Source organism: Sinohyriopsis cumingii, chromosome 16, assembly GCF_028554795.1.
Source record: "Sinohyriopsis cumingii isolate HCF-2022 chromosome 16, ASM2855479v2, whole genome shotgun sequence".
NCBI classification, from domain to species: domain Eukaryota; kingdom Metazoa; phylum Mollusca; class Bivalvia; order Unionida; family Unionidae; genus Sinohyriopsis; species Sinohyriopsis cumingii.
In genome coordinates this window covers 33,003,517-33,023,009 of record NC_142976.1, presented here as the reverse complement: position 1 = coordinate 33,023,009, position 19,493 = coordinate 33,003,517, and the positions used below count along the sequence as shown (strand labels likewise).

Sequence of the window (19,493 nt, the reverse complement as noted above, 5' to 3'; positions counted from 1 at the left end):
TCATTGTTTTGCTTTAACCGTTCTTCCACAATGTGGCCATTCAAATGCAGTTAATGCAAGTGAACCTTTTAATACGCGCAATTCCACTATTTCCTCCACTAGTAAACAGTATTTTACCCAATTATTGTTATGCAGCATTTCTGAAGGAAATAGTGTTAACCTAATTTACACATAAATAAAAACACATCACCACAAAAAGTATAAACCCAGATACGGCGGGACAAAATGCTCAGGTAGATTCAGTTCTTTACTGTTCTTTTTGAAAACAGAAGTAGAAGTAAAATTATAGAACCTAATATGCTAGCACATTAAGCAACTGCAGATCAAGGCCTGCCATAACTACTATTAGTTTAGTGTTATGTACGAATAAGCAGAGTATTGATTTGGGGATATAAGTAATACACGCCTGAGGTCGATTGTTCTTGATGCTGCGAAATACCGAATCCTAGATAGCCAACTCCTCCAATTGTTTCGCTGGAGAATTTCCCACCAGAAGACGATGCTGTCTGAGAGGATCCATCGGAACGGAAACTTTTGGCACCTTGATTTCCAAACAAAGCTGAAATTAGACGAGTCTGCATCAAAATCAACAACTCCGCTCCCCCTGTTGATTACTGGCAAACCCGGAATCCCGTAGCCATCAGTGCGACATTTGGAGCAGCCGACAAAATAATGAATGGTATGGACGATTGATTGCAAAATATAGGGATACACCATGACGTCAGACCCGGGTGTGGCTTGACAGGATTCACCTAATGGCTGAGAGACTATTTCTAGCAACCACCATTTTGATGAAAGAAATATTGTTATATTCGAATCTCACACAAGCTGGAAAATACAACCAGACTTAAGTATGTTTAATTTACTAGAATTACCCTCCTTGATGTGCATTATCATGCCAGTTTTATGAGTGTATTTTATTTATATCTGGTTGCATATAAGGAGAGTTAAACAAACGGGTAGCAGAAATCACAAACTTCATCCAAATGTGACAATTAGATTACACTGACCTATATTATATATAATCGAGCTATTCTGTTTGCGATGCATCAACATATCATTAATATGAGTGTTGAATATATTTAGGTCATAAGAACCAGGATGCTGAAATAGCATCAAATATGTCACTCAACAAGAATCTTACCTCAGTGATCTAGTATTTTTTCGTCTGCTCTCAATGAGATGCATCGACATAATTTTTTATATATGTATATTTCGTTTGTATCGTGTGCTTGATCTTTGACTGTAAATGAGGATATACGTTTGGCCTGTATGGCTATTTTCATGCCATTGTCTTGTTCGTAAGTTAAAAATAAGTCGTCTACTGATATCTGTGGTAAAAGTTAAGCCTTATTTACAAGACTTAGAATTATTTGCTTTTGTGTTCAGATATAATCGACAGGAGTTATTTATCTAAATTATTTATTGGATTATTTATTATTTATTGTGAATTGTTTCAAGGATAGTCTGGATAATAACATTATGATACAACAAGACTGTTGGTATTTTCACCTATTCAAGACTATTGGTATCTTAGCATTTTCAATATCGGTATTCATTTGGAACATTCTATACCTTTTGACTTGTGATCTGGCGTTTATGATTATTTGGGATTTAATTCACAATCGTGTTAAAGGTTCACTTTTATTTCTACGGAACAAATGTTGAATTTTACGAATTGGTTTTGCTTCTTTCTATTACGCAGTTTAATACTGTAGAGTCACAACACTGTCTATCCTGAGTATATATGAAAATGGACCAATTTAATTTGGATGTAACAAGTGAATGATGATACAAAAGTCCCTTAAACGCAAAACGGACGTCGGAGTGACTGGTATGCCTTAGTTTATCTTACGGAACGACATCAACATTCCAATTTGTATACGTACAGGGTAAATATGGTCACGTATATTATGGCATCAAACATGAATAGCTTAATATGCAAATGTTTTCAAGCTTGAACATTAGAGTATAATTGAAAACATGCTATGTATTCACACACTAGAAAATGAACCTATTTTTGTAACTGTAAATTAAGCTTAAGTGCTTGATATTTTAGACAAAGTCGTATTTAAATTTCTTTACAGCGGGTGGGGAGTTTAATGACTTAAAGAAAGGCCATACATATGTCGCTGTGTAGTATTTTCTATATCTACAGCCACTTACGTAATAGCTTAGCATTAGTGATTGTCCAATCTTGTAATGTGTGAGCCAAACTGGGAGGTTTATGGCCTGGGTTCAAATCTTCAAGAGAGTTGTATTTTCTACGTTACGGTTACAGATTTCCTCACTTCTAAATTATCCATTAAAGTGAGATATATAAGAGTCGTATAAACTATTTGGCCACTTCATAAACCTAATAGCTAATGGATCTGCATTGAGTCAAACAAATTGAAATTGTTGAAAGTCTCAGTAGTAAGGCCTATGTAAAATTGAACTTATTGAAAGTCTCAATATTAAGGACGATGCAAAATCGTAAAGAGTTTTAAAGTACACTGATTTCAAACTTTGTAAACTGGTGAAAGAAAGAATATGTTAAAAGGCGTTCATGTTTCCAAAACATGTCTAAAAGAAACATGTCATCTGCAATACTAGTTTGCAACGATACTCGAATTCATGACGATTTACCATTACCATGACTTGCAGCATCACTGAAGACATGGGGGGAAGCTAACACATTCTGTCGTACGTTTTCTTTACCGGGGATTCTATCGGCACCTTCATATCTAATCCTGCAAGAAGAGGAAAATGGAAAAGGTTTTGATGATGTACTAGTGTGATACTGTCCAAACCCAAAGCCAGCATATGGTGTCTCTGAACGCCTGTACGATAACACGGATCCTGATGTACTCTTCTGTTATCGACAAGTGGGTTCGGCAAATGTGTGTGGATAGGAAAATTTCACAAGAAACCGTTTGGATGATAATTTATTTTCCTTCAAACAGACCACCATCCTATCATGTATTTAAATAAATGGAAAGACACCAGCTCAAGAATGGTGGGTAATGTATATTAGTGTGTTCGTACATAACCCTGTCACATTTACTACACACCGCTGACTCATTATATTTGTAGCTGTTTTTATAGGCAGTCGTAACATTTTGTTGTATGTTTTCTAGCTGGCCGAAGAGTTTGATTAACGGTTGAAATTACAGTGGTTTCATAAACACAAGTGTGGATTCATATATATATATATATATATATATATATATATATATATATATATATATATATATATGCAGATTTAATAGACACATATCTATTTAGTTTCAATTCTACAAGACCGTTGAATTTCATGTTCAGGTGGAAAATATAGTGCGTATTGAAACTATAAATACCAGACAGTTTGACAACAGATGGTTATGGTCCAAAATGTGAAAATTCATAAAGTGTCTGTTTATGCTCTATGCAGGTCTTACAATTCCCCGTGCGTTCATAGACTTTGCACATTGGCAAGTCAACATGTAATTTCGAATGTAGACTACCAGACATAAAAGACGCAAGATATATATATATATATATATATATATATATATATATATATATATATATATATAGTTAGGAATAAGTTGGTGGTGTAATTATGAATCTTACCATGTACAGATATGTGTCCAATTTAAATGCTAACTTAAAGATATGCATATAAATAATCTTTCTTTTCATTCATATTCTTCTTTCTTTACCGCGCTTTCATCTTTCATCTAAAAGGGACACAAAATAATTGTTTAAACTGCCTACATTGTTTATATTAATAACAATTGTTGAACTAGTGGTACATTGTTGAATGTATCAAATTAATGTATCAGTTAAAATTAAATATGAAAACAAATTAATAATTGAAAATATCTAGACCTTTTGAAATTCTATCCTAAGTTGTGCACTAGATTTCTAATGTGTTTCCCCAAAATGCATTAATTGTGTTAATATAGGAAGCAGAAGTAGCACAATAATATGAAAATTGAACATTTTGGGTTTTGTCACCATTGTCATAACGCAACATAATATTTATCTTGAGGAATATATACCTTTTCATGTGTGTATGTCACCAGACGTTACGTTCTGTACGATGCACATTGCGATGTCGTCTTAGAAGCACGAAGTCTATGATTAAGCGAGAAGACCGTTTGCTATAGTACCTGATCCACATAGTGCGATCGGGTTTTAAAATGCCAGATTTTGTGTATCTACCTGATAGATAAGAAATCGTTATTTGAAAAAGAATTAAGTACTTATAAAGTTTAACACCAGCATTCGTTGCTGAATTTGCTCGAAGAATGCCCTCGTGATGACGAACCCAAGACATACGCATAATATCAACATGCATTTATCTACTGAAATAGGTACCCTCTTTCAAGTCATTATAAGAGCTCCTAAAAGATGTGATATTTTGTACAGACGACTCTTTATTCCAGCATTCTTCGATTAGAATCAAATACCCAGTCATCAAAAGTCATATATGCTAATATCCTGATAGATATCACTAAGGTCACGTGATTGCCATAATATGTAGGTTGTACGAGTAACTTTGCCAAAACTGACAAACCAAAGTGATAATTGGGACAAAGAGAGGAATCGCATAAAACGCATTCTTGAATCAATGCATAAATCACATTAAATCATTCATTTGTACATGTGGCTATACGGTTCTCTGCAACCTTCGCTTGTTCTTTTCCTTCTGTTATTTTGATGACCAAAGTTTGAAAGTCTAATTATATTTTTCTAACCGAAGGTAAGCACCGCTTGGTGCTTAAGCAATATTCGTCCAAGTGACCAAGATGCAAAGATTCAGACTCTTGATCCATCAGTTAAGAGTTCGAGTCCTAACGTAGCTACCGTTAATCATGTGTCCAGTTCCACTTCGAAAATTGGGCATATTATATAGGTTTCACATGTGTATAAATTTGTGTGTGTGTACCTCCATAGTTATCACCACATGGAAAAAAGTGCTGCATTGCTTGTGTTATGATTACATTTTATTAGATGTTTATGATAGAAGAAGAAATATCGAACTTTAAATGTGCTTTTATAGCATAAATGCTCATTTACCTTCTTTTATGCAACACATTCATTTCATGAACTAAATGCAAAACCTGACTTAGATGGAAAGGGTGACAGTTTATGCTAGATCCAAATTCATGACAGAAGCACTGAAGGTGAAGATGCATCAAACTGTTTGGGGAGCAGACCCAGATCTGTCACAGTGTAATTCCACCACAGAGTATGTGTTATCCTGTTTGCATGAAGGTTCTGTGAACAATTTGACTCTAACCAACTGGAGCATTAGGTAATGGGCCATCTCTGCATGCTGCTTGTAGCAACAAAAAGACGGTTTTGAAATTTTAAAGTAGTTACCTTTTTGAAAACTTTATATGTTTACAGATAAGGAACCATGCAATCAAATATCATTTAAAATAAACACGTTGCTGTGGTTTTTCTTGTAATTTTCTAAGTCTAATATCGATTCCCATGTGCAGGTCTTTAAATCTAAACATAGGGACAATTCACTTCTTGTCCCTAAAATAATAGCTGAAATGGACTTTAAAATTCGCGCAGTTTTATCAAATTTATAGCCCAAAATGCACAAAGGAATATTTATGCTGATGAGTAAAATTTAGTTAGTAGGTCACAATTAGTTAGTTCTCGTCAGTGTTTTGCAACAAAAGACTAGTGCCGCATTAAATTTACAGCTGATCCTAAATCGGCATATTTATCGTCAAGATCATTTCCAGTCTAGAACTGTTAACCTAGCCATTGACGTTGCATATAAATATTTATTTTGAATATTTATTTTACGCTATGTAATAAATGACAGAATTAGCAACCATGTCATAATAAATGTAATCTTCTACAAATCTATGCTGCTGATATAATAGGTCAACGGTAAGGTAATATAAATAACCACATGCTATAAAGATCATGTCATTTCTGTCTGCAGGGTAAATTTAGATTTCAAAAAGTTCAATGCCTTAGGTGTGGTTAATTCTGAAAACATATGCTTCTCATTGTTACATATTATTGATTCTTTTAAAAGCAAAGTTTTTTAAATGAAGTGCGGTCAAATATTGGTTATCACATCTATTTTATATTTTCTACCTTCTAAACACCAAAATAAATGTGGCAATATATTAATTGTTACATATAGTTTCTCCTTTTGTATCAGTACTTGTATGTACACAGTGATTTCACTATTTATTTCAGGTGCACCAATTGTGATGCTGTCGCGGTTGCTACGACATGTAAATTGAAAACTTGCAATATGTATTTATCCATGTGGTTGGGCAATCAAGCAATGTTTCAGTATCCAAGGAATATCATGACAATATAGATATCTATACGAAACCACAATGGTTCATATCAGCGAAAATATATGAAATAAATATGATATCTGATCTGGCCTTGAATCCCTTTTCGAGGCTGCAGTTGGTCTCGAGACAGGTCGACAAAACCCAGAAGGTGTTCCAAATGTGGATTCAAAGTTAGTCTTTCCTTGTGTGATGGTAGTAATGTTTGTGGAAATTTCCAGTCCATTATTTTCGTCCCCGGACTGCTTTAGATTCTGATAATTCCCATCATTTGTCAAATTGCTTGATATAGTCTTGTTCGGTGCATCTACTGTTCTATTGTTAGTGAACCGGCTTGCATCTTCAATAGACATGCATATAAATGGGGACTGACTTGATGATATTGATGCTTTTTATATTTCTTAAGCAAAGACTGCTAATAACAAACTAATTTTTAAAGGCTAGATGCATATACGTTACAAGTTATAAAAGATACTCAGATTAATTAATAAATGAACTTAGCATTAAAAAATCAGAAAAAGAGCAAAACTTGAAGCAGGAAGTCCAATTATTTGTCTAAAATTTTAAAACAAGATGAAAGCTTTTGGAATGCTTTCTTGCACATAACAAGAATAAGCAACCAATGGCATTTCCATCTGTGGCTAAATTCTTAGATTTTGGAACGGACATAGAGTTTCCGTAAAAGCAAATTATTTCTTCGTTGTGTCCATAAATTCGTTGTGTGCATAAACCATGAAATCTATCAATATTAATACCGCATGAATAACGATTTCGCAATAATAAAAACAAAGGTTTATCTTTCACATTATTAGTCTTAGACACGAGTGACATCAGTCCTGTTTAGCCAAACAAACCGGATGTACCTGAACAATTTGAAGTCTGTTTTATCCACAGACAGCATGGCAAATTACCTTTCATCTTATTTAAAAATCTTTTAGCCTGTGTATGATTATCAGCTGGACAGTAAGACTGAAAACGTGTTTTGCCTCATGTAAGAAACACAAAAGGGAAAAAGTATGAACTTTGACTTATGCAAAGAAACAAGCGCTCTAAGTGTGCTTACCATCTACGGATTTCAGATCCAAACACTCTAATGGGCTTGTTAGAAGTTCCAGATGGTGAAGTAGCAACGCTTGTGTCATTGCCAAATGCTGTTCCAACCGATTGGGCCAGATCACCAAAAGATGGCGTATTTGATGCTAAAATGTCATATTTGGGAATACTGCCACTGGTGAAACTGAATGACAAACGAATTTTAGATATTAAGATCGCTCTTGCATCATGGCTATTTATAGTCCTTGCAATTAAATATAATGGCGACCCTTCTCAACAAATGTGATCGCTTCTGCATTACTTATCCCCCACAATTAGAAAAAAACGTCACAGTGCAATGGTGCCAAACTGTGTTAAATTATTCTCTTGACTTGAGTTAAAAACAAATGAAAAATAGTTTGAATGAATGTAACTGTTTTGTCTGGACAGGTATTTAATTTTGAAATGTCACGTGATTTTGTTCAAAATATTGAAAACAATTAAAACGCTGTCTGCTACGGAATCTCCATAATGTTTTATTCCATTGTATGTGTGCTTACCATCTAATTTGTTTTGGCAAATGTCAATCAATTTTTATTTAACAATGTTGTTATGTGAGATGGATTCAAGAAGTTTAATTTGGATATATTTGCTAAAATTAGTCAGGCATCAGACAATCAGAACGTTTGATTGAGTAGCCGAATAAACATGCATTATATCTGCAACGTAACTTGAAAATATTCATGCATTAACTATAAAATATACTTTATGTCCTGTATATCTGGTAGACCACTATGGTATCTGAGAGAAATGTATCAGACTTCTTTAACTCAAGAGAACGAGACCTTTACGTGAAAAGCACTCTAACCCAACTATCACTACCACTTAGATGCCATCAGTAGCAAATACTACCCAAGCTTCTACAGCAGCAGGAGAAGAAATAGGACTTGGTCGTTGTAAGGGCTTAAGACAGTTAAAGCTCATCATGTCAAGTCCTTGAGTTTGTCAAAAGCAAATACCCAAAGTTCCTATTCAGGACCACCGACATCTCTAGAGAAGAGATACTACTCAATGATTGCCAAATCAAGTGAAACTTACATCCCTTTACCCGTAATGTTTGAACGGCATGCTTATATGAGTGTGTGTGTGTGTGTGTGTTCATCCATAGTATAACAATAAGTAAAGACAAAGAGACACTTACGTCTTCGTTGGTATATTCTCTTTATGAAATCACAAAGAAAGTTTCATAAATCATCACAAAAGCCTATTTCTTTCTTTTTCTTTAGCTGTCTCTATTTTTGAATTTCGTTACTGCATAGGTTCTTCTTTATCTTCGCTTTCTTCTCGTGGTCTGGATTTCTTGTGTTTCTTGACGGGAATATTTTCTTCATTTTATGAAGACCTCTCCTCTTCTTCCTCTTCCTCTTGCTTCTTTTCGTTGTTTCCTTTTGTCTTACAGTATTCTGAAGACTAATGTTTTTTCTCATGACAATGATAACACGTGCCTTGTTCTATGTCTCTCTTTTCTCCTGTGCGTCCTTTTCTTTGACGATGTTGACATTCTAGAGCCCTATGTCCTTTCTTACGACAGATATAGCAAGTATCGTGATGTTATCTTGAGCGGAGAAGTAGTCCATTGTCTTCTCTGAAGTATCCTTTCGTATGACGCACCACAAAACTATGACCAGAAGTGTAAGCTGTGTTGACTCTTCCATCTTGAGTGTTTGAGAACTGATTGAATATTCTGTCGTTAAGACATTGGTCCTATATATAGGTACCCGCTGCGTTTAAAATCTATTCAAATGAGATTCTACAGTCAAGATGAAACGATCGCACTATTCCAGTAAGAAACCGAAAGAAAGTAAGATGCAACGAAGTGCCTCTTCGTCTCACACACGAGATGAGGTATTGGCTCAAGTCCATGCGAGTGATTTCGATGACGACATGAGTGAGCCGGAATCAAAACCCTCCACATCTACCACAGGAACAAGAGGGAATACCCCTCATAACAATCTTTCGGAAACTCCTGAAAATTAGTAGAACATTTGAGAGACACAAAAACGCACTTCCATAAAATTTAGAACCAGGGCTTACACATACAAGGTGAAATTTAAAGAGTTTAAATCCGATGTGCGTCCTCAGAAAGTAGAAGGTTTCCTCACGATTTGTGGATTTCATTGTTAGAGGAAATGAAATAACAAAGCCAAGCCATTTGAGCCTCTCCATTCATCGTGACATTTTGAACTCGCCTCTCTGGATCGAACTTGGCACCAAGGCAGAATTGATAATGTCCAAGGTGATCTACAAATTCAATACGTTCTGCAATCCGTAGACGGACGAACTTCACATCACCGATAGAAAAGCCAAACATTACATAACCTACATTTCCTCTCAGAAAGCGAGCGTGTGAGAAAAGTGTTCATGGTTGACAACATTCTTAGTATCAAACAGAACATCGTAGAAATTAACAACTCCCAAGACCACTTTGCTTATCTCGAGCCTTCGTCGTGGGTCGAATGTATGACAACAAGAAGAAACTGAGGAATGGAAAAGAGCCAGGACAAACATTTGGCAATCGGACAGAACCAAACAACGAAAAGAAGCAGAACTCCTGTTACAGCAAGCTGGCAATATCGAAAGAGATCAAAGGTTTTACAGTCGAGACCAACACATTCATTTCAGTGAGATATGTCAAGGATTTTTAGCGTCTAAACCATGCATTACGGAAGAAAAAGAACAAATGAATTGTTCTGCTTGTAGTCGAACATTTGGCAGCCCTACGTGATGCGAACAATACCGGATTACGCAAGGTCAACAACATAAAAGTATCTGCTTGTTATTGCGATTGTGTCCCACCTGTCTACATTTCATTTGCACCAACAATGCCAAGGCCCATGTTTTGTCCATGGCAGAAACGATTTCCCTTTGGTCACCAAATTGTCGACTTTGAACATCGATATTACATTCTAAACACAACCCTGAACACGAGGAACAACAGCAGCACAAGTGGATTTCATCTTTTTTATTTCGAATGTATGCATGAGACCGACATTCCCATCCCTAACTTCTGCGCCTGTCAATGGGTTTGCAAGAAGTTCATGTAAGACCCTTTCGTTTATCATTTTCCCCACTAGAGAAAGATTCATGGAGGACGTCAAAAAGATTTCGAGGACCCAGTACTCTTCCCGATTAGATCTTACACACAATCCACGACACTTTCTCGAGATATGAGGGACAATTTCCTCTGAAATATTTGTCAGAAGAAGGCACCGAAGGCATCAAAGTCATGAAGAAAGAAGCCAAAATTATCAACATTAAAGAGGGACAAGTACAGTTTAAAGATTCCATGAGTTATTTGGCCTTGCCTTAGAGTTTAATACCTAAATGACAGAACAGGTCAAAGGGTATTTCCACACTTTTTCAATGCCAAGGCCAGTCACCGTCCCTCCCTGACAATGTCTCCAGCCTCATGACATCAGCCAAACCTGATTTAACACGCATCGTTCCTAATTTGATGAAACAATGGAAACCCATTTCTATAGGAACTTCTCATGCTGCGACAACCTCTTCTGCTTCTTTAGCGGTATCTGCCGCCGCTAAGAAAGGGCCCTCGCCCAAGACCAAAGTCCCAGAGAGAACAGGAGTGTTACAAAGTTTTCTGGATTTATCCAAGCAATAACTGTCACGATGTAATACGATGAAAACACCTCAACGTCGAGTTATACCCGCCATCACGTTGCTACGACGTACCAACCATCAGTGTTCAAATTCCAGTATAAGAAGGCCAGGCGATTCACTTCAGTGTTTTTTCTAAAATGAAAGGGCTGCCTTCTTGTTCATCCAAAACACTGGGACGTATTGTCGGTACCGACGAAATCCAATCGCCTCATGGGAAAACAGATCATAAAAACAACAAAAAAGGAAAGAGTCGATTCCGTGTGTGGAGAGTTTTTGAATGTTTCTAAAGAAACGTTATCTTTGTCCAAAACCAATAAAGTACTATTCGGTAAACATCGGAACGTTCTTCGTAAAATGGTCAAAGAGAAAATACTCATAAGTAAAAAAGATGCTGGTGCAACGCAGAGGAGTTGCACCTATGCTGATAGGACACTGGCTGTAATTAATGTTGAGCCGAGAAGAAAAAATGGAATAGTATCCTTATAAGGCTTGGAGTACACTTTCCGAAGAGAAAGTGTTGAAGAAGTGATAAAAAGACTTTAATCACCGTTCCCCTCCTCTACTGCCTTCTCTGGACAGCCAACGAATCAAAAGCGCTCTTGCCACAGAGTACAAAGACGAAACATAAAGCCACTTACTTGACAGACATTATCAAGAAAAAAGACAGGATTGAAGTGATGACTCATCATTACCTGTGAATAAAATGGATACCTGGGAACTTCATTACATTTCGACGCATATTTCCTACACGTCTTCGTGCAATCTTGAATTGTCAGCTAAAGACGATCTTCCTCATCAAAAACCGAAAGGCATTCCAGTATATATCATCAACACCGATGACATTCATCAAGCGGAACCCATTTGGTCGCCGTCAACAGTTGAAAAGACTCTCCAACCATGCGCAGACCCAAAGAAGCCCCACTTCCACCAGGTCCACAGCTGAAACGAACTCCCAGACATAGAGCTGAGCTGGCGGAGAACCATTGCTTTCAGGAGGAAAATTGGGGCATGGGATGCAATTGGAAAACAGATTTATAACACAAAGGATCACTGAGGATCTAAGAACTGTCTTGGATGCTTTCAAGAAACAAGGAAGGAAGGCTCACTGACAAAGAGAGAGAGAGAGAGAAAACCAACTTCGTACACGATACTGGGTAAGTTAGCACTCTAGGGGAATAATAATCCCAATGTCCTGTCCACCTAGTTGTCGCTATTGTCAACGAGATGATTAGAACTTTTATCATCCCTGCCCAGTTATCCCCATACAGAACTGAATGGGACGAATTTCAGCAAGGGGAGGACTAGAAAGACATTTCATCCACTGGAATACCCTAATGTTTGTCCTTTCTTCAAAGATATAGCGTTCTGAGGCCAACTAACCATGTTGCCTCTTAAATAAGGTTTTAAACTTGCTTTGAAAACCCTTTTAGATTTAACCGACTGAAAATACGATTTTGTTCCTTTAGGCCTTATATCTTAACAATTAATTAGAAAACATTAAGTTCACATTATGCACAAAATTAACAAAATATGGATAGAAAAATCGTGTAACTTAAAGGCGCATGTGACTGATTACAAATGTGGCTAACACAAAGTTGGTAGTAGGGAATAACCCGAATTAGATAACTGGTTAGAATCTGATCTGTTCTTACTCCGCTGCCGTTTCAGAAAAGTTTTATTCAACGTGTGACGTCTCCGTCCGGATCTTTTGTCTCCTTTTCTCTCCTGGGCAAGCAAAGACGAGTCAGAAAGTAATTCTATTCCCGTTCTTCAAATCCTCTTAAGGGCGTGTACGCATGGAATTGGGGTGTCGTTATTTGTGTAGTGTATTCCCATCGGATGACTTGGTAGAACACGACTCTAGTCCGATCGAATGAACAAAAAGTTGTACCATTCGTTTTCAATCCAACAGTAGATGTCATGGTGAATATAGAGCCAGTAAGGAAGCAAGTAGAGGTTCATTTGTACATCTTGATGTGACTGCTCTTCTAAGAGACGAAAAGCCTCTTTAAATAACTCCTTGCTGAGGACACTGAGAGAATGAAGACTACCTGGATCAAGGAGAGAAAGGAAAAGGTGAACAAGAAGAAACAAGAAGAATTCCACCGCCTGAATGAGAAATGGATCAGGGTCCAGGAGAAATTCAGGAAAATGGGCCATCTCGACTAATCCCTGCTGAAGAAGAAAAAGAAAGTGAAACTCATTGAAGCGGTAAAGTGATATTGGAAGACCTGTAGATCAGGGAGGAAGTAAATCAAAACCCAATCAGCCCTCTAGAAAAGATACTAATCTACGATTGCCATATGTATTTTGTCTCTATGTTGTGTGCATGCATGTGTGTCTGTGTTTGTCTATTGAGACAAGTAAAACTTAAAACTTACTATTATCCTTCTCGTTTGACACCATAAACCATTCTGTTCCATACACCCTTTTTCAAACCACATAAATCCTTTTGAGACAATAGCATCCCCACATATTAACCTATGGTCCCTTTTTATCTAGGATTTTCCGTTTGAGGTCAGAAGGTCCCCCACAACATAAATTAAAAGAATTATTGTTTATTCCCGTTTGGGCTCAATCGCCACATTTTGCTACATGGAAGCATTTGAAGAACCAACATCATTTCCTATTGTCGAAAAATAAAATGTTTTAATAACTATGCAAATGTAATTTTTCTTTCTGAACCTCAATAACTGATACTCAGACAAATGAAGCTACAGTTTGATATGTGACCTTGGGTGTTGACTTGGGTGTTGACTTGGGGTGGGAGTCTGTCCAAAGACGGGATCCAAAAATCCAGACGTCGGTCCAAATTTGAATCCAAGTCCATTGGCTCCATGAGAGGTAGTGAGGTCTACCTGCCCAGAATCGTAATGCTCGCGCTGCTTTGGGGCCTGAGAATTCTCATCGACTGTCATATGTCCCAGTATTGTCATGTTGAATGGTTCTGCTGCAGCAGTATTGTTGGTTAATTGGTCTGCGTCATCAATAGACATGCTTGTTGAGAGCCGCTGGTTCGACGATGTTGATGTAATTGTACTGGCTTGGCCAATGACTACAAATGTGAATTAATCGTTTTAGGCATTAGAAATGAAAGATTATGAAGAACCTGTTATCCCGTTACAATCAATAGAAATATATCCATTTGACATTCGCTATCATCTTTCTTTAACTATATTTTGGAAATACAGAGAACATTTTGCACACATATGTATGCTTTCGTCAATGGAATCAGGAATTATCTGAAATACCTTCTCCTGTCTGCAACTAAGAACGTCAAGAAAGTTTCTGCTTTTACGAAGAGACATTGAAGCAAATTGTAAGAACCGTTTAAAATGTGTTAAAGGGAAGTGACATGCCAAATGTCAGGAATATGCACTCATTTAACAAGCAGCATAAACTCCGTGAAATATGTTTGCAGCAATTAAATATCTCTACGCAACATATGATTGGAATACTACAGAATTAAATAATCGTTGTTGCGAAATAATTGACATGTAAATTTGTACTTAATCTCTTATGAAGTAAATATATTCCGAATGAATGTATGTCAACTGCGTGAGTGATTAGACAACAATTTACAATACGACAATTTCCCAAACATGATCAGTTAACCCTTGTTATGCCAATTTTCATCATTTGCGTCTTCAAACCAGCCGACTTGATCAACACAGTTTTTGATTATGTGTAGCACGTAGTTTTCTTTCATTAATTTTTTCACACAGCACCAGAGCACTTAGCTCCATCATGGCTATCCAAGGGTCGACTAGTCTTATATAGTTTTATAGATAAGGTAGCTGGTGATAGCAGCGATATGAGGAACTTCATTACTGGGACTGATCTCTAATGCAACCAGTCCATTGCATTTCTCAGAAAGCTAACGGTTTGTCGGGTACATGTATTATCATACCATGTTCTTTGCTATGTATGCATTCCGATCGTCCCAAAACTAAAATCGTGTTCATTTTCCTGAAATCCGTCGTTTGTCCATTGGATACAATAACAGCTGGAGAAACGTAGTGTCGAAGCAAAAATATAGTAATTCATGACTTATAAAGCCTGCAAATTGCAATAGAGATGCGTTTTGAAGTGGAGGAAGTAAATTATCGTTTGAAGTTCAAATCGGCGATATTATAGGTAGTTGCAAAATTTGATCAGAAGTCACGGAGGTGGAGGGCTTGTTGTTGAAGGGCACAGGCAACTGATTGGGAACCAAAAATATCTAGTAACAAATTCCAGATCAGAGTCATCTGACCACTGATATCCAATTACATAGCTGAAAACTCAGAAAATTTATAGCAATTGAGTTATAGGATACAAGAAATTATTATGATAATTCGAAATGGTTTATCAAATCTGAATTTACTAGTGGCTTGGAAACAATCTTTTGTTGCTGTCACATTGCGTGAACTGTAATACCTAACAAATAGTAATCCTTTTATAGAACTCTTTAGTTATTCCATTAATTTATGTATTAATGAAAATATATTTTTCCATTAAGTTCACTTTCTTAAACACAAGAGGTCATACAAATATAGCGAATGCAAGTGAAACGTTTAATTACGTAAAATTCCACTATTTACCCCTCTAGTAAATGCATTTTATCCATTCTAGTTGATGCAAGATTTTCCATGGATATAATTTTAACAAGTTTTCTCATGGATGAAAAAACTTCTCAAAAGTTTAAAATCATAATACTCTGGCAGATGCTGCTTTTTTACTGTTTTCTTGAATTCATGAGTAGAACGAACTATGTATACCCAAATATCCTTGCACAATCAGCGACTTCATATCAAAGACTACGATAGTTGCAATTATATATGAGCTATGAATTAGCACGGTATCGATTTGTGGGATCTAAACAATACATGCCTGTGGCCAGCTGTTTTGATTGCTGAGAAAATCCGAAACCTAGATGATCCCCTCCTCCAATTGATTTGTTGGAGAATTTCCCACCAGAGATCGATGGTGCTTGAGGGAATTCAATGAAATTGAAATTGTTGGCTTGATTTCCAAATGAAGCTGAAATTAAAAGAGTCTTTTGTATAAACCTTCTTTCAAATCTGCATTTATCTGAACAACCCCGCTCCCCCTGTTGGTTACTTCTAAAACATGAACTCCCTAGCCATCAATAAAGCATTTGGAATAACCGACTGTTATATATATTTATTTTGTATTGTTTTTTTTTGTTTTCTCCATGATCGTTTGTTATGTATATCTGTATTTTGTACTTTGCCTTTGTCCATAATCAAGTTATTCATTTTGAAACGACATAGCTCATAATGATCTATGATTATACAATAAATATTCAGATTATTATTAATGGAGGTAACCATGTTTATTTAAATCTGAGTCTAGGGCATCAGTTTTGCACTAGAAAATTTCTAAAGTTGTTGAAAACTTGATATATTTTAGAGAGGAGACTGACTTAAACCTGTCTCTATTATTACGACTAAGCTTTTATAACATATTGTTTACTTGTAAAAGTATTCAGTTTTGCCGTACCATCAGAAACAGAATCAGTCTTATTATTATGTTCGGTTTTTTATTTAAGTGTATTTATTTATTCACAGTATTTATCATTGGAGTTACAACGTGCTCGATAATATTCTTGGACTGAAACATTAATGTGGAAATATATTGAATTCAGACAAAAACATCTTAGGATTAAATTATTTGACACATCAAAAGACTGTTAACATATCGCCACATTCCAAGCCATTGACACATTAACACGTTTGAGACTACATGCACATCAAACCAGTCAATATTGGAATTTATTTGGAATGCCACCGGAAATCAGTTGGAACTTCATACGTTTGGAATTGTAATAGACCTGTTAGGACTATTTGGGATTTAATTCATAATACTGTAAGTTCATTTTAGAATTTCACCTTGCATTCTAGGAATATAAATTATTTATTAAAATTACAAAACTTGCTTTTTTCGCTCTTCGCTAGTTCTTACCATAAGACTATAAAGTCGTAATTCGAATATATCGAATGGTATGGAAGATTGATGCAAGGTATTGGCCTACACCATGACTATGTGGGTGTAGATAGGACCGACCTGGCTGAGAGACTAGAATAGCAAAAGAACCTCCATTCTGAGGAATAAAATATTGATACAATATACTACTAATTAAGTTACACCATAACGCAGACTTCATCAAATTTATGATGAAACAATGTTTGGTTAATCCAAGTTATTGATGGATAAATGTACGGATGGTGTTGCACGCAAGGCTAACATATGTTTAACATACTCGAGTTGCCCTCCTTAATATGGATTAATATACCAATTTTCATGAGTGTATTATACGTAAGTCCAAAATAACGAAAGTAAAACAAACGGATAGCAGAAAGCAGAAACGTTATCCAAGTGTGACAATCAGATTACAATGACTTACTTCATATTTAGGCGAGTTATCTGTTTAAGATGCATCAAGATGTCATTGTTTAGCAGTGTAGTTGCAATAAGGTCGAATATATCAAGGACATGATAAACGATTTGTTCAAATAACAACAATCACTCAACATAATACCTTGCCAAAAGTGACATAGTCTTTGTATGTCAGAACGTAGTCTTTAATTATGTTATATTTATGTAATTTGTATTGCGTGTTTAATCTCTGTCTGTAATTAAGGCTAGAAGTTTGGCCTATCTGAAAATTCTCATGCTTTTTGTCACATTTGCAAGTTACAGTTAAGTTGCCTACTGATACTTGAGTTCAAAGTCTAGACTTAAATGTAAAACTTAAAATGTCATAGAAGCGATCTTGTTACCCACATCCAGTTCATTTTATTGTGTCTTAGGTTTTTATATAAGATTCGGGTAAGCAATATATTTATTTACTGTTATGTTCAGATATAATTTGAGGGAAATAATTTATTTAAATTATTTCTTAGAATTACAATGTTCTCATTGACTGTTTTGTCTAATTCACTATCGGATTTTATGCATGCATTTAAGGACATTCTGGATTATATCATTGTGATACATCAAGTCTATTGGCACGTGAACCAGTTCAAAACTATTGGTTCATCAGCACATTGAATACTGGAATTCATTCGCAACGTTCCATATTTTTGGACCTGTGATAGAACATATGGGAATATATGGGATTTAATTCACAATACAGTAAGTGCCTTTTAAATTCTACCTTGCCTTCTAAAGAGAAAAACTGTTTGCTGAAATAATAATGCTTGCTGGTTTTGTTTTTTGCTGTTATATTGTTTATGACCATACAGTCGTAACTCATTTTCAAGAGTGTAGGTGAAAGAGATGCATTTAAGGTGTAAGAAGACAACGAGGATACAAAAAGTCATCTAAATGCGAAACCGATGTCAAAGTGGTTTTTATGGTTTAGTTACCCTCACTGATGGGCATCCACAACTTAAAATTCAAAAGTGCTGCAAGGGTGAAAATTAGATACCATTCAAGTAGCCACAAGCCCCGCTTTCGCGAAATGCTGTATATAATTCAAAAGATGTGTCCATTTATTCCCACTCATAAACGAAATTCTGCATCAGGAAACTATAGTTCTAGCAACTGTAAGTTGACAGGATTGACAAAGTCAGATTTCAATTGTATTACAGCGGATAGATAGGTTCGTGATTTAAGGACAGGACATAAATATGTCGTTATGTAATATTTACAGTCAGCTACATTTTAGTTTAGCCAGAGTGATCTTGTATTCTATTGTATTCATTGATTTCAATTCACACATAAAACCGCCCAGCATTCCCAACTATCAAATAGAATTTATTGAAAATCTGAACATATAGGGCCTGTCCAAAAATGCCAACGATTTAAAGTACACTGCATTGAAATATTGGCAGGTATCATTTAAAATTTAGTCATACTGGTGAAGCTAAGGAATGTAATAAAATCCAGGAATTGTTTTACTTAAAGAAAAAAGTATATGTCTGACAGGAACATATATCCTTAGTAATACTAGTATGTAAAAACACTCGAAATAATGCTGACTTACCATTATCATGACTTGTTGCGTCAATGAAGACCTGCGGGAAAGCTAACACATTCTGCCGGAAGTTTTCATTACTGCGGTTTTTATTGCCACCTTCAGATCTAGAACTGCTGGAGAAGGAAAATGGAAATCGTCCGGATGATGAAATAACATGATATTGTCTTTTCTTGTGTTTATTTGTGAAGGGGAGGAAGGGTATTCGTGTTGTATTGGCAGACGGTACAATCAGCGCCGAAAAAAATCACTGCCTATTTTACATGAAAAATATTTTACTTCACTGACAGTCTGAAATATTGAGCTAGCGAAATTGATTACGGTCAATATTTTAATGTGATGACAACATCAAAATTATGCAGCGACAATTATGTACTATACAATAAAGTGTATATAGACCATCTGCATTTCAAATTTCCATTCTTATATTTCATGTTCCAATCAATCACACCCACCCACCCCGCACATACTCACACCAGTACCCCGTCTCCCACTTC

The 19,493-nt window shown here is 36.0% G+C and overlaps 2 protein-coding genes across 2 annotated transcripts in view; both read right to left on the bottom strand.

Annotated features, from left to right (window-relative positions):
- Nucleotides 1–281: 281 nt before the first annotated feature.
- On the bottom strand, nt 282–14,057 carry LOC149780176 (uncharacterized). The gene is made up of 3 exons (XM_089936343.1): nt 13,746–14,057; nt 2,635–2,732; nt 282–559 (listed from the first exon to the last, which is right to left on the bottom strand). Exons 1-3 carry the CDS (start codon nt 14,006–14,008, stop codon nt 357–359), a joined length of 564 nt encoding a protein of 187 aa, XP_089792469.1. The 5' UTR covers nt 14,009–14,057; the 3' UTR covers nt 282–356.
- Nucleotides 14,058–15,837: 1,780 nt separating this feature from the next.
- The window catches only part of LOC149780175 (uncharacterized), a 31,497-nt gene continuing 27,841 nt past the window's right edge, over nt 15,838–19,493 (bottom strand). The window contains exons 5-6 of the mRNA XM_089936182.1: nt 19,006–19,112; nt 15,838–16,034 (exon numbers count right to left, since the gene is read on the bottom strand). Coding sequence (XP_089792308.1) covers nt 15,838–16,034; nt 19,006–19,112 — 304 coding nt within the window. The remainder of the gene's footprint in view (nt 16,035–19,005; nt 19,113–19,493) is intronic.

Bases quoted from the DNA above. Each gene is read 5' to 3' on its own strand.
- LOC149780176 (XM_089936343.1), bottom strand. From the start codon at position 14,008: ATGTCTATTGATGACGCAGACCAATTAACCAACAATACTGCTGCAGCA. The intron at 2,733-13,745 runs GTCACATATCAA...CTCTTCTTGCAG, and splicing joins CACCCAAGTCAACACCCAAG to GATTAGATATGAAGGTGCCG. The intron at 560-2,634 runs GTAATGGTAAAT...GTCTAATTTCAG, and splicing joins CAGTGATGCTGCAAGTCATG to CTTTGTTTGGAAATCAAGGT.